The sequence below is a fragment of the Sceloporus occidentalis genome, unplaced genomic scaffold (assembly GCF_023333645.1).
Source record: "Sceloporus occidentalis isolate IW3139 unplaced genomic scaffold, rSceOcc1.0.p SCAF_131, whole genome shotgun sequence".
NCBI lineage: Eukaryota > Metazoa > Chordata > Lepidosauria > Squamata > Phrynosomatidae > Sceloporus > Sceloporus occidentalis.
In genome coordinates, this window is record NW_028317111.1 from 2,797,589 (window position 1) to 2,821,124 (window position 23,536).

Sequence of the window (23,536 nt, forward strand, 5' to 3'; positions counted from 1 at the left end):
GCTTTCCTCGTGACCTTGAGATGCTACTGATTTAGAAAACATTGTGATTAAATATAATAAATATGATATACAGCTGATAGAATGCAAACAGAAACTGGGGTGGTGGAAGAAAACATCACGGGAGGGTCCTCAAAACAAATAGGCAGCACTCCCGCTCCACTCATCCCAAGTACTGGAAAACATTGTCATTTGGTAGCAGATGACTTCTGGAGAAGGGTCATAAAGTCACAATCTAAGTACTTTCATCTCTTTAAATTGCAACACATGCAAGGATTTAAAGGTCTGTAAGAACGACTGTATTGGTCGGCGGCAAGGGGCTCATCTGGCATCAACCAAAGAAGAGCAGCTGCCTTTACCCATTCACACTAAAGAATGAATGGGAAAGAGGTTTGTGCCCTGTAACATCCAAATATCATTTAAAAATATGTTATGATTTGTGGCCTGTATCCTGCCACAAACGTTTGTAAAAAAAAAAGTGCAGAAAGTTATTACGCCAGATTTTGGCAGACATTTGTGGCAAGTGGTTGCATGGTAAGCATTTCCTATAAAGGGAAACACCCAGGATTGTCTGGTAATCAAAATTATACATTTTTTGGATATTCACTGCATACGTTGCTCACAATTAATGTTACAAATCCAGTATACTGAGGGTAAAAATCATAACTCTAGCCTTTATTTGTCTGAAGTATACGCAATTTATATGTAAAGGAGATCTTTTGAAAATTGAGGCATTACCTTTTGGGGTGTTTTTGTCAACATGAACTACGGTGAAACGATTTTTTTTAATATAATTTTACAATATATGTTGTGCTATAGTATGCAATGGCATCAAAAGAAAGCCCTTCCTTTTCTGTATATATACAGTATATAATTTGTGTGGGGGCACCAAACATTATTAGGGCAGGGTGACTTGGGGTTGTGGGGGCAAGTAGAGTTTTTATATATATATATATATACATTTATATATAGATATATATAAAAGTAAGAGGTTATGTAACTTAAGAAAGTTCTGGTTGTGCTCACACTTACACTTGCCATGCGGGTGGCTCACGCTGTGCTATCGGCGGTAGTTTTAAATATAAATATGGGGGTTATGAGGGAGTTCTGTGACGAAGGGGTTAACTTAAAATGAGCACCGGTTCACTTTTGTTTACTATCCTGGTGAATTCTGCGCATGTGTATCCGACACACGCCATACAGACTTATCCGTCAAGCAGCTGGCTTCAAAAACGGACACGTGAGCCCGCCATAAGCATGAAAACGGGCAAGACCGTCCAGTGGGTTTTTACATACGGTTGCTGGTATGAAAGTTGTAACTTTTTAAATCTTACTACATACGATTTTTACAAGTTAATGGAAATGCAAATTATAATCCCGTTTTTGACCTTTCAGCATGGCTTGTGATGCAGTTAATGAACAACCCCTAACCAGATGAGATATTTAAATATTTCCAAGAAAATTCTATTTTCTTAATTTTTCTCTTTGGAGCATGAAGGTGCATCAGGAAATGATGTGTGCAGCACAAAATAACTTCCCCTATCTTGAAGAAACCACTGCCACGTGGTCCTGCATCTGAAAGCTTTTATAGGAATATTTCTATATCCTTTTTTAAAAGAATACAGGACACTGCAATAAGACGTCATTAGGCTTGATTATTATTACCTTTTATTTATTAAGCACAAGCAAATTATGCAGCACACTTCAATTTAAATGGAGTGGTTAATACATGCATAGATATACATTAACACATACAGACACAACAAGAGTTAAGAGACAGTTCCTGGCAAGAATGGTGGGTTTATGAGATTACAATCTAAAGTGATTAAATAACTAAAACGAGGGGTTGGTGCTTGGCTCAAGATGGTGGCTTTTAGATGGTTTGTGGGGTTTCATTAAGGCTACAAGCGGGGAAATGAATGAGAGAAAGATGATTTTTAATGTAAAAATGAGTTATGGCTGTAGGGGCCCAAAGGGGATCAGGAGAGATTTTAAACAAAATTACCGAGAGAGACAATGCAGGTATATCCTAATATTCATGCACCGACAACCAGGGCCAAGAGTGGGGCAACCGCTCCAGGCGGCACTTTTGAAGCCCTTTTTTTTTTTAAAGCCAAGAAGAGAGAGAGAGAGGGCGGCGAGTGGATTTATCTTACCAAGTTATCAGTGCCCGCTCGGCGCCCCTCTCTCTCTCCTCTGCGAGTGGTGAGTCTCCCTGCTCTGTCTCAGTGCCGGCTTGTAATGTTGAGCGCTGGAAGATGACGTCATTTCCGGCGCTCAGCATTACAAGCCGGCACCCAGACCGAGCAGGGAGACTCACCGCAGGACTGCTGAAAGGTAAGTACAAGGGGGGGGAGAGAGGAAGGGTAGATAATGGAGGGGGCGGCAGGGAGAGGAAGGGTAGATAATGGGGGGGCGGCAGGGAGAGGAAGGGTAGATAATAGGGGGGGCGGCAGGGAGAGGAAGGGTAGATAATGTAATGGGGGGGGGCGGCTCCAAGGTTGTAATATATCCGTGTACTGCAGTTGTTTTTGGCTAAGAATCTAATAACCTTTGTTAGAATTTCCCCAAGCTCTGTAGAGGACTCTCATGTTGACATTTTGCCAAAAATAAAATTAAAATCACCTTGTGAACTTGTCGATAACTAACCTAATCGATGCATCAGGGAGACAGAAGCTCAAATTATTGTAAAAACAAAAAAACCTGAAAAACGATCCTTATATGTAACATCTTATGCTTGAATCTTGCAGAGAAGCAGAACTAGGTTTGGATGTACGTTCTTGTTTTAAAACTTTTCTCCGGGATGGAATCGCTATGGTTTTATGGCGCTGGTGCAAATGGCACCTGAAAGGTCCGTACAGAACCTCTCAGCGAAGCAGCAGGGAGCGAGCAGCATCTGAGATGCCACTAAAAACATCAGGTTTCCTCCACCGACCCTGCATGTGCTGAGATCACTGGCTTGCGCGCTCTTCTTCAGACACCTGGGACACCGTGCTCAGGTACTGATAACCGAGGGCAGCCAGAACCATAGCACAGGACAGGTAAATGGGGGATAAATGATTACGATACAACTGAACTGTTTGACAAGCACAGATTGCGTATAAAGGAAAGGATGCGCTTTGTCTTGTCTGATGAGGGGTCTGACGGAGGAATTTTCTGATTGATCTGTAAATAAAAAAAAAAAAAAATGTAGCAATTTCAGCTTAGTGAAGGGTCACTTATACCTACATACACATCACATTTTAAACTGTTCCCTTATATTTGCAATAAGTGATTTACGTTGACGCCCATCCTTCCTAAGCCCACTTTTCCTAGTTACTCTCCTGCCATTATACAATACTAATAGGGCTGTTCTATCCCTAACTGTGGCACTTTTACTTCTTGTGTAATACAGCCTAATTCCCTCTAGATTGTAAGCTCCTTTGAACAGGGCCCTCCTTACCCCTTGCTTCTGTAAGTTGGAATTGTTATGTTGTATACTACTTGTTATGTCTCGTTTACCTATTGTACAGCGCTGGAGAATATAATGACGCTATATAAAATAACTAATCATTTACAAAGGAACTTCGTGACAATGGCTGATTTTATTTTTTTTTACCCTTTGTGACAATGGCTGTTTTAACATTTCTGCGCTGCTCGTGTTTAGCTGTAATTTTCTTCTTTCCCATTTACTGAACCCACACAAGTTATATATTGTTTTTTTCAGGACAAGAAGGGCTTTTAATGACATTTTAGATGTCAATATTTTAATTGTATCATAATTTACTATAAAAAAAATTATAAAATATGATGATGAATTGAGAAAAAATGACTTTTTCAGACTTTTATTTAAAATATCTTTTACTCATCTATAAAATCTTTTTTTGTTTTTTGGGGTTTTTTTTTTCTGCACATCATAGGACAATAATTACAATTAGCGTTTTGCTATTTCAAAACTATGTTTTCCAAATCTGTTAATTCTGCCCCCACGTTCTATTTTGGCCATCTTTGAGGCCGGCCAATGCAATTTACCCCATAAAACCATATATTTTTGAAAACTAGACACCCCAGGGTATTTCAAATGCTAGTATTTCAACTCTTTCCATGAACTACATTCTACCACCAGTCTTTGGCTAACTTTGTGGTAACTTTTTCCCCCACATACATTTTAATTGTCAAACAATGTGTTCAGCAACATCTCCTGAGTACAGTGATACACCTGTAGATTAAAACGTTTCTCATGCTCAGCCATGTAGTCCTTTCATCAATGATTTTAATATATAGTGAAATTGTTATCTTTCTCCTAATATGCTCTGTATTAATACAAATACAAGTTTATATCAAGAAAGGAAAGGAGTATATGTTTCTATGAGATGTTGGTTGATAATGAAGAAATCTGTCTTACCTCTTCAATATACTGAAGCGTGATGGCCCTCACAGCTTCCACATTTGTGGCATCCATCAATAGATTGACAGCCTGTTCTTTGCATATTTCCACAACACCTTTGAACACTTGCTGGTTGTTGTAACACGCAGCCAGAGTGGCAATAGACATTACCTTAAATATAATAGTAACACAAAATAAATTATAGCCTTTAAAAGTTAAATATCAGATATACAGCTAGGTACCCACATAGATGATGGCACAGAAGTTGAAGATGCATTTGTTTTTAAGCCGTGACAGGTATGTGAGGACATCCGGCACATGGTTCAAGGCGTTGGTAATCAACTCGTTCAAACACTGCACAGCCGGGACGATGTTCTCCGGCTTTGCCAAATCTGAGAGCTTCTTTCCGTACTTACTCCACACCTGGTGCACAAATAAAGGGAAGATTAGATTGTTGCTTATAGTTCAGATAAAAAATCATTCACAGAGGCAGACATTAACAAAAGATGAATCAAATTAAAAACCACTTTTACCAAACATATGGCACTAGACAGTTCTGGGCAAAGATGTTACCACCAATTAGAGACAGGTTATCTGACCTATTTACAGCTCCAGCCAAACTTAACCATAGACTTGGCTCTTTATGCCGAGCTTACTCATAACTGAAAGGAGGTAGATATGAGCATTCACATGAAAGCACCAAAAAAGAGAACGAAAGTAGTTGTTTGGGGCCCAGGGGCTTGGGCTTCAGCAGGAGCCAATGCCAGGTTGCCCAACTATACGATTAATGGCTCTCAATCTAGAGAAGACAGATTCGAAATTCAACAGAAGTTTGCAGTGCAGCCCCACTATCTTACAGAATCTTCTTGGTCTTCTAACCATACTATGTCTTCTAGTTCTAACTAAGTAGATAAGTCTACTGAGGTCCTGTCAATGGGCAGGACCTAGATTAGCTTAGGGTTCTGATACCTGGGTGCAAACATTTTTGGTTCCCCCAAGTTGGTGTGGCTATATTGCCAACTCCTCCCCTCGATAATATAACCCCTCTAATCACACCCATGTTCTATAGTAACACTCCACGTTTTTGCCCCCCCAACCGCACCATGTAACATGTTACTCACTTTCTAAAGTACTAGCTTTGCCCTCAAACAGCTTGTCAGTGTTATCTTTGTCCCCAAACTTTCATTGCCATTTTTGCAACCAAAAAGCTTACCAGTGCCATCTTTGTCCTCCAAACGTATCAGTGCCATCTTTGTCCCCAGCTTGTCAGTGTCATCTTTGTGCCCAAACAGTTCGTCAGTGCCATTCTGTCCCCAAACAGCTTGTTAGTACCATCTTTGCCCAGGGCCCAGATTGCACTCGTAGGACTTGCCCAGAACCCAGATTGCATTCATCGGACCTGCCCCAGAACCCAGGACTTGCACAGCACTCAGATTGAATCCACAGGACTTGACTGGCACCCAGATTGCATACAAAGGCCTTGCCACAAAACTCAGTTTGAACACATGGGACTTGCCACAGAACTCAGTTTGCACACATGGGACTTGCTCAGCACCCAAGTTTCATCCAAAAGAATTGCCCAGCACCCATATTGCATCCACATGACGCCCAGCATATCTCCCCTTTCTTTCTCCTACTCATTATCTCTATCCTATGTATTTCTTTTTATCTCTCAATTTTCTTACTATCTAGCTCTCCTCTTTCTCACTAAAAAGTCATTCCATACATTGAGGAAGAGGTTCTGCTTCAGCTGTTTATGGTAAAGACAAATAAGGTAACATAGTAACATAGTTCATAAGGTTGAAAAAAGACCAAAGTCCATCAAGTTCAACCTATATACATATTGTGTCCCTACTGTGTTGATGGGGCCTTATGTGAAACACACCAAATTATAAAAAGAGCTTAGTGGTATACTAGAAAAACAATAATGGATTTATTTAACCAATCATTGTAAATGGGAGTAATCAAAGAAGATTGGAAATTGGCAACTGTGGTGCCCAAGAAAGGCAGTAAGGAAGAGTCAGGCAACTACAGGCCAGTGAGTAGTGGGGAAATTAATTCAAACTATGTTAACGAATAGGGTAATCATATGATTTTCATTGAATTTTTTGATTGGGTGACTAAAATATTTGGTCATGGTGGTGCAGTAGACGTTGTGTATCTGGATTTCAGTAAAGCCTTCGACTCTGTCCCACATAGAAGACTTATCAATAAACTGCAATCTCAGAGTTTAGATCCCAATACTGTTGAATGGAAGCGGAAGTGACAGACAACAGTGGGTGTTGTCAAAGGAGTATATTTGGAACAAGGTTTTGTTAACAGTGGACTACCTCAACGGTCTATTGTCTTTATTGCAGATGGTAAGGGATGTCTTTTTGCTGATGACACATGGAGGGATAAGCCAAATGGCAAATTTAGGTTAAGTGTAAAAATGGTCAGTGCTGCTGCAACTAAAGTTTTATGTGGATAAGTGCAAGATAATGCACTTGGGGCATAAAAACCCAAGGGCAGAGTACAGAATATTTGATACTGTCCTAACCTCAACGTGTGAGGAAAGGAATTTAGGGGTAATTATTTCAGAGGATTTAAAGGTAGGCACACTATGTAATATTGGTTGTATAGCGAGAGGTATTAGCAGTAGAAAGAGGGAAGTGCTCATGCTGTTGTACAGAGCATCGGTGAGACCTCAATTGGAGTATTGTGTACAGTACTGGAGACCGGATCTCCAGAAGGATATAGATAGTTCAGAGAAGGGATACTAAAATGGTTCATGGATTGCAGCATAAAACTTGCCAGGAAAGGAAAGGCAAGAAAGACGTGACAGACGGTGGATATGATGGAAACCTTTAATTACTTAAACTGAATTAACATAATATATGGTGGAGATATATGGTGGAGATTAATACAGTGAAAGAGTTTAAGCAAGCATGGGATAGGCAAAAGGCTATGCTAGATTTAAGATAGGGCCTGGGAAACTATTTAGAGGTTGGGCAGACTAAATGGGCCGAACAGTTCACATCTGCTGTGCCTACCCCCCTTTTCTTAATCACTTACCTTGCTGAAGTCCTGTGGTAGGAGAGCGAGCCCTCTGTCTCACTGCTCCATCGTGATGCGGGTGAATTCACTGCTGAGCACCAGGATATAGCATCATATTGCAGAGCTCAGCACCAAGTGCAGCACTGCAACAGAGCAGGGAGACAGGGTGGCAGCAGGGGACGGTGGAGATAGAGGGACGCCGAGCAGTATCTGAGAACTTTTTCACGAACAAGTCCCTTATTTGTGAGGAAGTTTTCAGTGGCCTTCTCAGCGTCCATCTCTGGAAGTAGGCATATTAATGGCTAAGCATTTTTATTTAAGACTTCAATTTCACTGTGCACAACCACCATAAAATAATTATAACTAGAAAAGTTAGAATGTCATGTACATCATCAACGCTAGAACTGAACAGTGAAATGAAGGTGCTGACCTCTCTTGGCCAGAACTCTCGACCTTCCAATTGATCTTCCAGGTAGTCAACAATGATGTCAACTTTTTGCAAAATTAGACCCATGGTGTTTGAGAAGTCTGTGTCCTGGCCAATATATCCATCTTCCAACTCTGATGTAGAAAACATTCGGGACAAACCAATTGTAAGTAGGCCGGAAGTATAATGGCAATACTGAAAATATAAGAAGAAAAAAAAAAGTTTACAAAAAATAATACTTATGCGTACACCACAGGTAGAAATGGGTGGCTGAACAGATGAGGATAATGAAACATATTGGAAGAGAAGCTGAAATGTGTATCTCTTACCCTGTCCCACTCCTTTAATGAGTCCCCCTTGTTCTCCTGGAAGTCTGCCATCCCCTTTCCCATTTTAGCGCATATGTCTACAATAATGTCTTGGTAAACAACAGCTAGATTTCTGAACTCCAGAGAGATCTGATGAAAAAATAAGAAGAATTGAAATCTATTATTATGTGTTGATGATATATACTTTCCAATTTCTTACATATTTGTCACACCTAAATGTTTCAGATCATGAAGCTGAATTTAATATTTGAGATAAGATCGAGTTTTTAAATTAAGATTTCATGTAAAGAAGGAAGAAGCTATCCAACCCTACCTGGCCATTTGTGAAAAAGTAATTGCCCCCTTGGTTACTAAATCAACCAACTAACCAGATGTAACCAATTCACCTTCAATAAATGACATGATAATTTAATTTATTTGTTTACTCACACCTTTTTTGTCTTTATATTAAAATTAGTATAATGATCTTAAATATTTAATTATGACAAAGAGACAAAAACAGAAGAAAACTGGATATATATATATAAAGTAGTAAGTACCGTTGGGAAGTCTATGACAACCTGTCGGTGCTTTTCTTTGCTCTCGGTGAATTTCCACTCCGGGTCATACAGGTAGGTATGGAAGTTACGTAGCATTGGGACCTTTTTCTCAAGGCTAATGGTCATATCGTCTTCCACGGTGTCCAGAGCACGCAGGACCAAGAAAAATATGCAAACGGCATGCCTGAAAACAGGGACATAATGTATAGGATCTCATTAAAAAACTAACATGTCATCAAGAAGACAAATTACAGAACACAATATACTGTATAAGTAAAGTAACTCCCCGTCGGCTCCAAAGATGCAAATGAGACTCTCAAGCAATTTAAAGCCATCCTTGGGCAGAATTACTGAGGCGTATGTGTGGCAGGAGGGGCTACAGAATCTGCTGGCACCACATAAATAAATGTAATATCATTCCTGGTAAAATCTTCTTTTATGCAGCTAGTATATTATTTTTTCTTATAGTTTCATAGAAGTGCACACTTGTGAGAACGTCACAGGGGGAAATTGGATTTAAGCCTTTCGGCTTCACCACCGTGTGTGTACTATCTAATATAATGTCTGTAAGGGTGCGATTGTCAAGAAAGTATGAGAAATGAATGTCTGCAATAGTATTGTGATCACTAGGGAATTCTTTTCTATGTGACCAGTGCACTCTCCCAAGTCTCTAATCTTTTGATGCACTGAATAACATCTCCGGGAGATCCTTCTTGAATTTGCTTCTCAAATCCTGTAGGAGAGCCCATATTCATAGCAGAGATCATTGCAAATTTTTTGCCCAAAAATAAGTGCCCCGTGCCCTCTGCACCAGTCCTGTCTATGCTACCTGTCTCTCCCTGATTCTCTCTGTGCATCTTGCCTTTATCCCCATTCCCCACAGCCTTCTCTGCCCTTGCCCCCTCCTCCTGTCTTGTACTCCCCTATCCACCTGCTAACTTTTGCAGCTAGTGTTTGACCTCTCTCCCTCTGTGCAGCTGCAGAGAAAATAGTGGCAAGAGAAATGGGGAGGGAACGAGTGTATGAGAGCGAGGTTAGTTGCAGAGAAGAAAATAACAAGAGGGATAGGAGGGGCATGCAGGGGAGAGAGTTAATGTGTGAGAGAGTGTGCAGTGGCAGAGATGAAACTAATAGGAGAGATAGGAGGGGGTGCAGGGGAGAGAGTTAGTGTGTGAGAGAGTGTGAAGTGGCAGAGATGAAACTAATAGGAGAGATAGGAGGGGGTGCAGGGGAGAGAGTTAGTGTGTGAGAGAGTGTGAAGTGGCAGAGATGAAACTGATAAGGGAGATGGGAGGGGGTGCAGGGGAGAGAGTTAGTGTGTGAGAGAGTGTGAAGTGGCAGAGATGAAACTGATAGGAGAGATGGGAGGGGGTGCAGGGGAGAGAGTTAGTGTGTGAGAGAGTGTGCAGTGGCAGAGATGAAACTAATAGGAGAGATAGGGGGGGTGCAGGGGAGGGAGTTAGTGTGTGAGAGAGTGTGCAGTGGCAGAGATGAAACTAATAGGAGAGATAGGGGGGGTGCAGGGGAGGGAGTTAGTGTGTGAGAGAGTGTGCAGTGGCAGAGATGAAACTGATAGGAGAGATGGGAGGGGGTGCAGGGGAGAGAGTTAGTGTGTGAGAGAGTGTGCAGTGGCAGAGATGAAACTAACAGGAGAGAAAAAGTGGCTTGAATAGAAAACTAATGTTGCCTCTTTCAGCTGCCTTAAAATAGAATCCTTGTTTGATCACACAGGTTAAAGGACAGGTGGAAGTTGTGATGTTTTACACATTACTCCCTGCTAGTTGTTTAACCTCTGTACTTACATTAGGATTATATATTGTAGGACGGCTCAGTGAGGCAACATTAGTTTTGCGTTGTAGCTTTGTTAGCTGAGCCCAATCTACTTCACACAGTAAGATAATTCTTCCTTGTGGTAAACAACACATCTCAACCTAAAAACCCAGTTTGGCTAATTTAATGGTTACAAAACTATGAAGAAAGTTACTTTATTAACATAAGCAGGACATCACTAGCATTTTCATAAGGAATCAGCTCAGTGTGGTGTTTGAGCAGAGAAAGTCACCCAAAATATCACATGACTGACAGCAATGGCGGCTCCAGGTCTGCAAATAAGAGGAATTAAATTGGAAAGAATAGTAAACAAAAACTCTCTTCGGTGTTACAACGCGTTGCAGTACAACAACACGGATTTAACACTCAAAAAATGTGTATTCATTTTAAGAGCCTTTTCCTCTGAGTGAGAAATCATCATCATCTGGGCACTTTAATGGGGCAGTCATGCAAAACTTCTCGATGTCCGTGTCTTTCTTCAATGAGAACAGTGTATTAAGGAGTAACGCTGCTTAGTTACTCGCCCCAGCAGCTGTGTCCGGTTACGTGTTCGCTGAATTCAGCAGCAAACCCACTTGTGCAAACGGCACCTTTAAGAGCTCACGAGGGTTAACGATCACATTTATGGAGTAAACACCAAACCTGGCCATTACTGATAATCCCTCGAGGCTGCCTGATCTCATGCTTTGCACATGAAAAAAATACATGATGCTTTCCTTGTGATCTTGAGATGACAACAATTTAATAAGCATTGCAAGTAATTATAATATACACTCACTGTTGCTGCCATGTGATTGGCTGATTAGCTATTAGCTGATTAACAGAAAAGCACTTTTTTTGTAGTAACTCATGATCTGCACTTTTGACTACATTTTATAGCGTTTTGCTTGCAGGCGTAAAGCGTTAACAGACACGGTTTGTCAGCCACCTATCTGTAAATAGTTAAGTCGTCTTCTTTTCTCACCTCAATTCTTCATCCAAAAGCGGTACCACGGCGGCAAAGCTCGGGTCGGTTTCGTTCAAGTATCTGTAGCAGGTCTGCAGGCTGTTGCTCATGGAGTCCTGTCGGGGTAGAGAGACAGGATAAGGTCTACTGCCAAGTGCTGGTGGGTGAAGCATTTTTGTATGGTGCGGCCTTCCTTTAGCCCTCTTTCTTGGAGCCTAATAACGGTGAGAGGGGACCGCTGACCACTAGGTTTGTGCAGAGGCTTAGATGTAATGTAAGTAAGTTTTACTTTACTGAGAGAGTGGTAGTAGATTTTAACACAGTAAGATAATTTACACATGCTTGGGATAGGCATATGGATCCTGCATTTGAGACAAGAACAAGAACTGATTGTGGCTTGAGTCTTTACAGAAGAGTAACGGGCAGGCTAAATGGTCTTATCTGCCATCAAATTGTATTTTACTGACACCTTAATGGGGCACCTCTATGGCACGTGCATTATCTAGTGCTGCCATTGAAATACCTCTAGGACAGTTATATGAGGCAGTACTGTCACCTCATCATGGCACATCTAAGACAGGTATCCAGTGGTCCCGGTCATCCAGTAAAGGTCTAAGCTGCTATTTCATGGTACAGATCAGATCAGATTCCCCTTAGCACAGCCATCCAGAAAATGATGCAGGACGCTGAATACCTATAACCACCTGCCAACCTCTAGGACAGGAAGCTGGCCTCCCTCCTGGTAGACTCACCCGGTCCAGCTGGGGCATCACCGCCTGGCAGCCGCCCATCTTAAACCTGAGAAGGTTATAAATCTCCTCCGGGTGCCCGAGAGACCTGAGGAAGTCCATGTCCGCCCGGTGTATGCCCAGCTGAGGTGTGAGGGATACTCCTCGTAATCCCGGCAGCTACACCTGCTCGTTATTGGACAGATGAAGGTTAATGGGTGGAGTGGTCAGCATGGGCAGGGCTAGGTGTTCTATGACTTGCTCTGTGTTGTCCTGTATTTACAATGGAGAGCACGTGGGTTGTGTGACAGACATTACCTTTAACTTACTTGAAGATTTTAATGAACCCATATGGGATACGGAGGATTAATAGCAGAGGCAGAATTACTATAAAATAATGATATAGTGGAGGCTGATCATTTTCAGAGGGGCCACTTTCTAAATTATAATAGGAATAATTATTATTTATTGACTTATATAGTGCCATCTTACATCACTGCACTGTACAAAAATACTATACATTCAATTACAGAGACAAAAAGACAAATATCTTGAAAATATACACAACTAATTAGCTAGGGCAGGACTGCCCAAGTGACTGATTATTTGTGACCCTCGGAAACCAGCAGAATAAGCAGCAGGGTCTAGATGACCCATTAGACAGGGTGGCCATTTTGTTTAGCTTTACAGCCGCCATTTTGTTTAGATTTGTTTAGATTTACAGCAGCAATTGCCCCCCTGCCCAGCCCGTCCCTGACTAAGGGTATGCAGATTGTTGTGGCCATTTCATTTTTTTCTTTTGTATCCAAAAGTCTGTCCATGTTGGGCACTTGAGGAGACGAGATCGCGGTGGGGGTCACATAATGTGATGTTACAGGACCCCTTGATAATATCCCACGCTTCGCGAACAGCAATAAGGAAAGGTTTCAGAAAACGTAAGGCTATGGAGGTGCGATGATAGAGTGAGCATATTTTAGTGTAAGTGTTTACTTGCGTGAGTTACTAGTATAGGTGGATCTCGTCCCCCAGCTTGTTGGTCTGACAAAATCCACCTACAGAGCCAACCAGGAGTGGGGTGATGATGATCAGATCACTCCTAACCTAAGCTGTTTCATTAATTATTTGAATGCTAGTTGGTTTTCAATACACCAAAAAGTACTATTTAAAATTGCCCCCAAACCCAAGGAAGGAGAGACCAAAAAACATCTTAAAAACTACCTCAAACCTAGGAAATTAACTTTGGCAAACCTGTGTTCTCATTAGATTTGTGCTTGTGGTGGTCCACTTAGAAAGCAAATGGAGTGTCCTTGTGGTCCTCAGGCTTTGTGTGTTCGGGGATTATATTGCCGGTTATTTTGATGTTTATGAGTTATTCCCTCCTAAATCGTGAAATTAACCTTCCTGGTTCAACTCATGATTTGGAGGTCTCATATGAATGTGTGACGAACACATATCACACATATATGAAGTATGTATGTGCTGAGGAGAAGTGGCAGATTCATTTTTGGGGTTTTCTTTCTTGTTTCACAGCATGTAGTCCATGCTGAACTATATGCTGTGAAACAAGAAAGAAAACCAGCATCCATCCCAAAACCTGCATCATATGTGAAAAAACATACCACACATATGTGTTACTTATTTGATCAGGAGAAGTGTTAGGGCAAGTGACTGTGCATGCACAGTGTGTATTTTTTTTAAAAAATACTGTTGCTTTTCAGTAATACAGTACCATCAAATATTAATACCTTTGCAAAGCATAAAATGAATAAATTTGGCAGCGAGAACAGCACAGGGGAATGTCTCACATACTGCCTTCCCTTCTCCTCTCCCTATGAGCATGGTCTCTGCATCTGCAGAGCAAGATCAGAGGAGACCAAAAAACAGCTGGAGAAGGTAAGTGAGCAGGTGGGGGGGGGTTCAGTGGGCACAGACAGGACTGAGAGACACAGAGAGAGAGGTGTTTTTTGGGGCAACAAATATAATTTCCGAATTAAAAAAAAAAGCCAAACTGAAAGTGCAGTAAACGGAATTCATTGTCTGAAACAAATGAGCCAGAATTGAAACAAGTCTATTATATATTAATTGTTACCCATTGGACAATGCTGCTGAATATGAGGGCACTGTATAAAACAATAAATAATAATAATTATTTCTTACCGATCATCAGTCACACTCGTGTTATTCATAGGCCCGTACTGTACCTGACACTGGATGGCAACTCTGGTAGAGTCCAATGAAAAAGAAACACATCTGTTTAGGTGTAGCTGAAAATCATTCACTAGTCTCATGTACTGTTCGAAACAATAACGTTTATTGGATAACATCTTTAACAAGGTGTGTTGCCACGGGCCATTCACAACCACAACTGTTTGCAGACAAGTTGTCTCCAGAATGAACACAAAATTCAAATACAGAAGATCCTGTATAAAAAGTAACATAACACATACATAATAAATACGTGTGTGCCCCCCGGAATGGGAGGATTGTGAACATATAGAAATAGCGTATAGGAGTTCTGCTTTATTTCTTTAGTTCACAAAAAGCATAAACATTTAAACCCGCTTTAGACAACGCCAGCTGCCTGGGTTTGATAGTTACTCTCTTCTTTAACACGCAATGTTGAAGTCTGATGATTTCTCTAAAATTAGCCTGTCTCTATGTCGTTTCCTAATGCTATTGTTTAAAACCAAAATGTAAGTATATCTTATAAATCTAAAATGCTGTTCCATGTGTATTGCCTTTATATTCCTAAACTAGGAAGGCCCCTAAAATAATGGGATTCCTGTCTTCTTCAGCGTCAAGGAGATAACTAATAATTAATCTTAAGCTTAAGGGTAATAATTAATAGTTAAGATACATGTCATGTAACTGACACCGTGCCCAGGTACTGATAACTGAAGGCAGCCAGAAGTACGGCACAGGACAGGTAAATGGGGGACAAATGATTACGTGACACCACCGAAGCGTTGGGTAAGCAGAGACTGCGTATGGAGGAAATTATGTGCTGTGTCTTGTCTGACGTGGGGTCTGTCGGAGGGATTTTCTGGTAGATCTGTAAATGAAATAAATATAATATATATAAATGTGTGTATATAAATATATATATATATATATATATATATATATAATGTAAGGCAAGTTAAAAACATTTCTTTTAGGTTTAAGCTTAGTGAAGATACCTACATACACGTCACATGTTAAACTGCTCACTTGCCCTAAGATATTTGCAATAATAGCTTAACAAAGGATCTTGTAAAGTTGTAAATAATTCCCTGGGATAAAGGCTCATGCGCAGTCTGTCAAAACAACGCAGGGAGAGTCCAGAAAGTGGGTTACAAATTCCTGTTTGGGGCAAATGGTAGAATTCCAGTGCGACTCGCACTGAAAGATCATGGGAAATTAAAAAAAAATTTGAATTCGCAGGGGGGTTTCATTGCAGAATTGAATTCGGGTTTTCAGTTCCTGTTGATATCCGTGATTTCCTACAATCCTCACTTTTATGGAAGGGTGATGATGAGGTGGCCCTGGCACTTTAAGGCCGATGGTCGGATATACGTTGCCCCAAGCTACGCTTTTATGCCCCCATAGTGTAATATGCTTGCATAGTGTATCTAGCTGCTGGCCGGACTTCACAGCTGGCCCTGTTGGCCAGTGGTCCAGTGGGTATTTGCTGGACCTGCTCCTTATATCTGGGAAGAAAGGAGTATGTAGGCTGAGAATAACAATAGCTATATCTGTACCTCTTCAATATACTGGAGCATGAAGGCCCTCACGGCTTCCATGTTGGTGGCGTCCATCATTAGAGTGACAGTCTGTCCCTTGCGGATTTTCACAACGCCTTTAAACACTCGCTGGTTGTTGTAACACGCAGCCAAAGTGGCTATAGCCATTACCTTAAAGATAGCAATAATAGAAAAAAAAAATCATAAGAGGCTTATTAAAGAGGAAGGGTAACGTTCTGAACAATAAATAAACGTATTAATTTTGTGGTGTTTACAGAAGTTATTGTGTATTTTTTCATGAATTTGTGTATTTTTTCATGAATTTATGTCACAAGGTATAACATTGACATTTGCCTTTCAATGGTTAAATATTAGCCAAACAGCGATATAAATAGTAGAACTGCACTCCATAAATAACCGAAATGGCAAAAATCATGAAATGGGGTGCTATGCTAAATAAGTAATATGAAGCATGCACACCTATAAGGAAATTAGAAAAAACACAAAGTATACACTTATATACATTTTTACTTTGTATAACATTGGGGGAATCGCACATGGGTGGTCAGGTGGTCTGCATTTCCATTTTGGTATGTATAATGTACATTTTGTACTTGGCTTGTGTGTTATACATCTGTGTAAAAATGCATATATTTTGTGTTTTTTCTCATTTCTTATTGGTGTCCATGCGTAATATTATAACTATAAGACATACAGCTAGGTACCCACATGGATGATGGCACAGAAGTTGAAGATGCGTTTGTTTTTAAGCCGTGACAGGTATCTGAGGACATCCGGCACATGGTTCAAGGCGTTGGTAATCAACTCGTTCAAACACTGCACAGCCGGGACGATGTTCTCCGGCTTTGCAAAATCCGAGTGCTTCTTTGCATACTTACTCCACACCTGGTGCACATACCAAGGGGGGGTTAAATTGTGGCTTACAGTTTTACCGTTTGTAAGAAAAATCATACACGGAGAAAAATATGAACCCACAACATGAATCAAATGGATTGTGAATACCGCCTCCTGCGTGGTAGATCTAACGAAAAAAACAGTTGCTCTAACCGGATCTAACGAATATCTACCAAAATCCATCAAAAAATTTCCAAATTTCAGTTGAGGGGGCCCCCCCTCATTAAATATGCAATATCTCAGTAATTAGACTAGATCTAACAAAAATTTTGTCTGATCAAACCTGATCTAACGCAGAGCTATCATAATCAGTAACATTTTGTTGGAATTTTTGTTGAGGGGGGCTGGCTACGGGTTAGCCCCCCCTGAAAAAGATTGTTAATATTGCCTATTTTAGAGTAGATCTAACGAAAAAAACAGTTGATCAAACCTGATCTAACAAATGCCATGATCTTTTGTAAAAATTCTTAATATGGGTGGGCTAACTCGGTGGAGGTATCACCGACACTAGAACTAAACAGTGAGCTTGGGATCTGTGCTGACCTCTCTTGGCCAGAACTCCCGACCTTCCAATTGATCTTCCAGGTAGTCACGGATGATGTTGGTTTTTTCCAGAAACTGACCCACGGATTTCGAAAGCTGTGTGTCTAGGCCAATTTCTGCATCTTCCAACTCTGATGCCGAAAACAGACGAGACAAGCCAGTTGCAAACAGACCAAAAGCGTAATAGCAGTACTGAAAATAAAACACAACAAAGTTACAAAAAAACGCAATCGCTAGGTGTACCCAAATAATGGATGCTTCCTCAAAACAAATAATAATTAAAACATCTTGGAAGATCATCTGAAATGTACTGTGTGTAGCTCTTACGCTGTCCCACTCCAACAAAGAATCTACTTTCTTGTCCAGGAACTCTGCCATCCCCTCTCCTATCTTGATGCCTATGTCCGCAATAACATCTTGGTAGACAACAGCTAGATTTCTGAACTCAAGCGAGATCTGATGAGAAAAGCAAAAAGAGAACTGAAATGAGCCCAACTAAAATTCACTAATTTATACTTCCCTACCGGACCCAGCTAAACCAGGCTCTTGAAAACCTCGCACAGGCAACACACACCGTTCCAAGCAAGTAAAGCCACACTTGGCTCAGGTATCAACTTTTATGGCCTCAACTTGACCTGGGAGGACATGGGAACTTCTTCTTCCTCAGCACGCTCCCTAAATCTGGAGTTTAAATGTCCATCACCTCTACCTGATGCAGGCTTCATTAGAATCCTGGACTGGACCATGAAGACATCCAGTCTCTTGCAAAAGAAAAAGTGGTAAATACCGTTGGGAAGTCTTCGAGAACCTGACGGTACTTCTCTTTGCTCTCAGTAAATTTCCACCGTGGGTCGTACAGGTAGGTATGGAAGTTACGCAGCATTGGGATCTTTCTCTCACGATGAAGGGTCATATCGTCTTCCACGGTGTCCAGAGCCCGCAGGACCAGGTAAAATATACAAACTGCATCCCTGCCAACAGGAAGATAAATAAGTCTGCGGCTGGACCCTAAATGCATGATGAAAGATCGTATCAAGCAGAAGACTTCAATAAAAAAGCTAATATCTCATCAATAAGACAAGATTACAGAAAGCCTAATACTGTAAAACAATCTACTTTTTGACCAAAACAGGAGGTTTATCTATGCAGTCCCAAGCACGAGGTACTGATCCAAGTTGTTGAATGACAACAAAAAGTGAACATTCTGGTTAAAACACATCAAGTGCTGTTTTGGCTTCCATTCCGCCAACTAAAGTCTGAAACAACAACATGGTGACCCACTGGAGGAAGCTGGTTCTGGCCACCACAGAACTAGGCATCTGACTAAGAACCCGATATATAGGAAGAATAAACCTCTGCTTGCCAGAGGTCAGGACACTTTTCCCCCCATAGGAGGCTAGACAAACACCCCCTCAAAAAAGCGTCGGTCCCTTTCAACAATTCATCCAACATACGTAGATGTAGGTCATGGGGTTGACTAGTGTTTTTCAGGGGGTATTGGTCAATGTTTCTACATCAACATAAAGTACATTAATCATATCTGCCATGCAAACACAGATATCACTTAAAAATGGTGGCCATTGCTGATTCGACAACAAGCATTAACAAAATATGTTTTTAACAGCCATATAGTGGGTATTTGTATGTGCCCTTGCCTTCTTATCTTAGTCCAATCTACTAAACAAACACCCTGACTACTTATCATACTGCCAATGGTAAACAAGAGAATAGCTCGGTCTTAATTACGCCGTCTGACCAATTAAATAACAAAAAGAGCATACAAGTGTTAATGATCATATTCATGGAGTAAACACTAAACTTGTGATTTACTAATAGTAAGACGAGGCTGCCTAATCTCATAATTAGAACATAAACACTTTGCTTTGGCTCAGGATAAAAATATAGAAATACGACAACTTCCATCCATCCACGTTCAAGGAAAACAAATTTTTGATTTAGTTATTAAAAGTGGCTGTGTACACAGGTAACGGAGAAGCCGGTACAAAAGGTCTATGATGTGATTTCCTTGTGACATTGAGATGCTAATGATTTAGTAAATATTACAAGTAATTATAATATATATTAACGACAGCTGATAGAACGCGAACACAAAAATAATTTTCCGTGGTAACTCGTGATCTGTACTTGGGCTACATCTTTCAGTATTTTGCTTGCAAGTCTTAACCGACTTTTCTCACCTCAATTCCCCATCCAAAGCCTGGATGACGGCCGCGAAGCTGCGACTGGTTTCCTTCAGGTATCTGTAGCATTTCTGCAGGCTGTCGCTCATGGAGTCCTGTCGGGGGAGAGAGACAGCATAAGATCTACATGCTGCCAAGTGCTGGGGGGCGAAGCATTTGTGTACGGTGCGGCCTTCCTTCAGCCCCCGTTCTTGGAGCCTAACGGTGAGCAGTGACCGCTGGCCGCTGGGCTTCTGAGCTGGGCCCAGTGACCCAGAGTCCTCAGAACAGAGAGACCGCAGTCTTACAGTTTATGCTGGCCATCCGCCAAACGTGGAGTGAACTTTCCCCAGGGCTGGGGGGCTTCAGCGATCACGAACAAGAACAAACTAACCACACAGCGAGCGACCATAGGCACTGCAGTGGCAGAAGAAATCATGACAGGGGAAGGGGGTCCTCAAAACATATAGGAAGCACACCCACTCCATTCCTCCCAAGTAATGGATAACATTGGCTTCTGGTAGCTATAAACCTGGGCCACTGACCCATTCTTCTGGTGAATTAATCTCCGTCTAAGCAATTTTGTCTCTTTAAATTGCAAAACATGCACGCAGTGACTTCTAACAGGGAACAGCTTCTGTATATGTGTTAAGAATACATCGCCTATATTATGGGTATATTTGGGGAACATTCGGCCGCATTGGTCAGTGCTGGCTGCTCAGTGTAGCTCCCCTAACAGAGGTATACCAGACAGAGCTGTATGATGACCCTAGGACAGGTGTGGTTAGCTTAGTGTGTGTGATGGCTGGTGCTATAACCTCAGTGAGACATTTAACCAGGGGGACACTTCTAGGACAGGTGTATTGGTCAATGTAATAACTTCAGATAGATGCCTCTAGGACAGGTGTGCTTGCCACTGCTGTTTCCTCATCTGATTGACAAGTGTATAGACTGGTACTGACGCTGCTAGGGCTGGTGTATTAGCCAGGACTGCCCCCTTAATGTGTGCAATGCTACTACAGATATTAACCAGTAATGCTGCCTCACTGTGTGCACCTCTATGACATGTGTATTAAACAGTACTGGTTTGCAAGTGGAGAAAATAAAAAATAGGGGGAGGGAGAACAACATTTAAATACTTATGGTTTAAATAAAATAAAGGAGGGAAGTTGGAGAAATGTTAGAACAAAAGGTCATAATCTAAAACTAGGGGGACAGAAGCGTAGATGGAATGCAAGGTTGTTTTACTTTGCTGACATTGCGGCAGATAAATGGAAAAGCCATTCAGCAGATGTGGTAACCGTTAACACAGTAAGGGAATTAAAACATGCATGGGATAGGCAAATGGCTACCGAATCAAAGACAACATCAGGGATCGGTTGAGGTCTTGACATCAGGAAAATAAGGCAGACTAGATTGACCGAAATGGGTATTATCTGCTGTCAGAGCACCAACACGGACCTTTAACTCCTGACGCAGCTGCCCTTGATTGACGCCAGAGGAGGCCCCTGCCGCGACCAATAGAGTCGCTCTTACGGACCTTTAACTCCCAGGCCAAGTTCCAGCATCAGGAGTTAAAGGTTTGTACGAGCGACTCTATTGGTCGCCGGCACTGGGCTCCTCTGGCATCAACCAATGAAGAGCAGCTGCCCTTTATTGATTGATGCCAGAGGAGACCCCTATCAATATAAGACGACTCTGATGATAAGACGACCCCATAGGAAAAAAAGTAAATATTAACTCACATGTAAACTATTTTTTCATATTTAATAAAAACTGTGATTGAAAAAAATTATTTTTTGTTTTTATTTCCTTTTATTTACCCCAGTTATGCACTTCTGCCCCCCCAATATGTCTTATATGCCACTCTGCCCCCCAGAAATGCCTTATAACCCCTAAATGCCACTCAGCCTCCCTAATAAGCAACTCAGCCCCCAGATATGCCTTTAAACCCCCTATTTGCCACTCTGCCTCCCAGATACGCCTTATACACCCATATATGCCAGTCTGCCTCCCTGACATACATTTTAACCCTCTTTTTGCCACCCCCTCGATATGCCTTATACCCCCTATATGCCACTCTGCCTCCCCGATATGCCACTTCTTAACCCCCCCCCGACTTACCAGTGCATCCCTTTACTTGTGACCCGTGGTTCAGACTCCCTGGTGTCTAGTGGGGCAGCCGGTGGAGGTCTGTGCGATGCAGACCTCTGCTGCTGCTGGCCAATACTTCCGTCGGTGCTTCTATGACGGCGCGCCGGCATCACATGACCTTCCCGTGCTCCACCATAGAAGCCCCAAAGGAAGTGCCGGCAGCAGCAGAGGCTGCCAGAGAGTAGGATCCGGGTCCCCTGCAGCGCTGCGGGGGATCTGGATATTAGTCTTGTAGTCAGACCTCTATTTGAGGTCTGATTAGAAGACGACCTCGAATATAATACGAAGGATATAATACGAGAGCATTTGCTCTAAAACAAACTTTGTCTTATTATCGAGCAAATACGGTAATATCACTTTATTGAAGAGTAGTGAATTAATACAGTGAAGGAGTTTAAGCAAGCATGGGATAGGCATAAGGCTAAGCTTGATATAAGATAAGACCAGGGAAAGTATTCAGAGGTTGGGCAGACTAGATAGACTGAATGGTTCTTATCTGCCATCACTTTCTATGTTTCTATGTATTGCCCGGTACTTGCCTCTAGGGTAGTTGTATTAGCCAGTAGAGGAACCTAGCTGTGGCACCTCTAGGACACGTATATGAGCCAGTAATGTCAACTCACTGCGGCACCTCTAGGGCAGCTATCCCAGGGTCTCAGTCATCCAGTAAAGGGCTTTAACATCCTATCTTATGCTACAGATTAGATACATTAGAGATCCCCCTCTGCACGACCATCCAGAAAACGATGCAGGACGCTGAATACCTATAACCACCTGCCAACCTCTAGGACAGTACGCTGGCAACCCCCCTGGCAGACTCACCTGGTCCAGCTTGGACATCACCGCCCGGCAGCCGCCCAGCTTGAACCGGAAAAGGTTGTAAATCTCCTCCGGGTGCCCGAGAGACCTGAAGAAGTCCATATGAGCTCAAGATGTGCTCGTTCTTGGCTCCTCTGAGATGCAGCTGGTACTCCCCGTAATCCCAGCAGCTTTACTTGCTATAGCATCCCCACCAGCACTGCCCACTACTCCACAGTACTGCCCACGTCTCCAATCACAGAGCCCCATGGATTTCCCTTTTTTTTTTTCTCAAGAACCTCTTTCTCTATAAATACGTGTTTGACATTTCTTCCTATTTCTCTTTTCTAATCTTCACCTTCCTCTGACAAAACGAAAAAGAAAAATGTATTTAGTCAGATAGATGTTTATCCTCATTTATATAACTTCCTTATTCTAATTATTTTATGTTTTCTACTTTCACTATAAATCAAGTTTTATTACACTTTTTTGGTAATTTGACCAGACACCCCCCCTCCTCCTCCCAGCTCCCTGCCAGCATAGTCTCTGCATCTGCCAAGAAATCAGTGGAGAGAAGAAAACAGCTGGAGAAGGTAAGCGAGCAGGTGGGGAGCAGATACAAAGCAATTTGGAAATGTGGCCCCGAATTTTGTTTCCAAATTAAAAAAGCCCCCGAAAGGGCAGAAAACAAAATGATGAATTAGTAAAAATAAACTAAACGAAAAATCTGAAATGATTTTGGACCTCGTGCAGGTCCTCAAGTAGGTACCGTGGACTCACTGGGAGATATTCCAGAGTGATAGGAAGTTTTTCACTCTCTTACAAAATGGGCTCTAACTTTGCGAGCAGGGGAGGGCTGGCAGCCTACGGCCTGGAGGGCAAGTCTAGTCAAGTGGCCCATTGCGCCACCGAATCAGCCCACCGTCCATGCACATCTTTTCCTGATTTTCTAACACATATTGATGTAATGTGATGGGATTGGGAGTACATCAGTACACACAAAAAAAAAAAAGTCATCATACACGG

General features: G+C 41.8%; 1 protein-coding gene and 1 pseudogene across 1 annotated transcript; both read right to left on the bottom strand.

The window, feature by feature from the left end:
- Nucleotides 1-2,948: 2,948 nt before the first annotated feature.
- Nucleotides 2,949-12,321, bottom strand: LOC149281539 (squalene synthase-like; annotated as a pseudogene).
- A 2,737-nt stretch (nucleotides 12,322-15,058) lies between these two features.
- LOC149281540 (squalene synthase-like) lies at nucleotides 15,059-22,633 on the bottom strand. Its single transcript, XM_089499243.1, has 8 exons — nucleotides 22,535-22,633; nucleotides 19,577-19,674; nucleotides 18,166-18,349; nucleotides 17,706-17,834; nucleotides 17,379-17,570; nucleotides 16,650-16,826; nucleotides 15,939-16,091; nucleotides 15,059-15,250 (listed from the first exon to the last, which is right to left on the bottom strand). The coding sequence occupies exons 1-8, from the start codon at nucleotides 22,631-22,633 to the stop codon at nucleotides 15,059-15,061; spliced, it is 1,224 nt and encodes a 407-aa protein (XP_089355369.1).
- Nucleotides 22,634-23,536: the final 903 nt, after the last annotated feature.

Coding starts and splice junctions, on each gene's coding strand:
- LOC149281540 (XM_089499243.1), bottom strand. CDS start 22,633: ATGGACTTCTTCAGGTCTCTCGGGCACCCGGAGGAGATTTACAACCTT. Junction 18,350..19,576: donor GCTTTGGATGGGGAATTGAG/GTGAGAAAAGTC, acceptor TCCTGTTGGCAG/GGATGCAGTTTGTATATTTT. Junction 15,251..15,938: donor TGCTCCAGTATATTGAAGAG/GTACAGATATAG, acceptor TTTCATTTACAG/ATCTACCAGAAAATCCCTCC.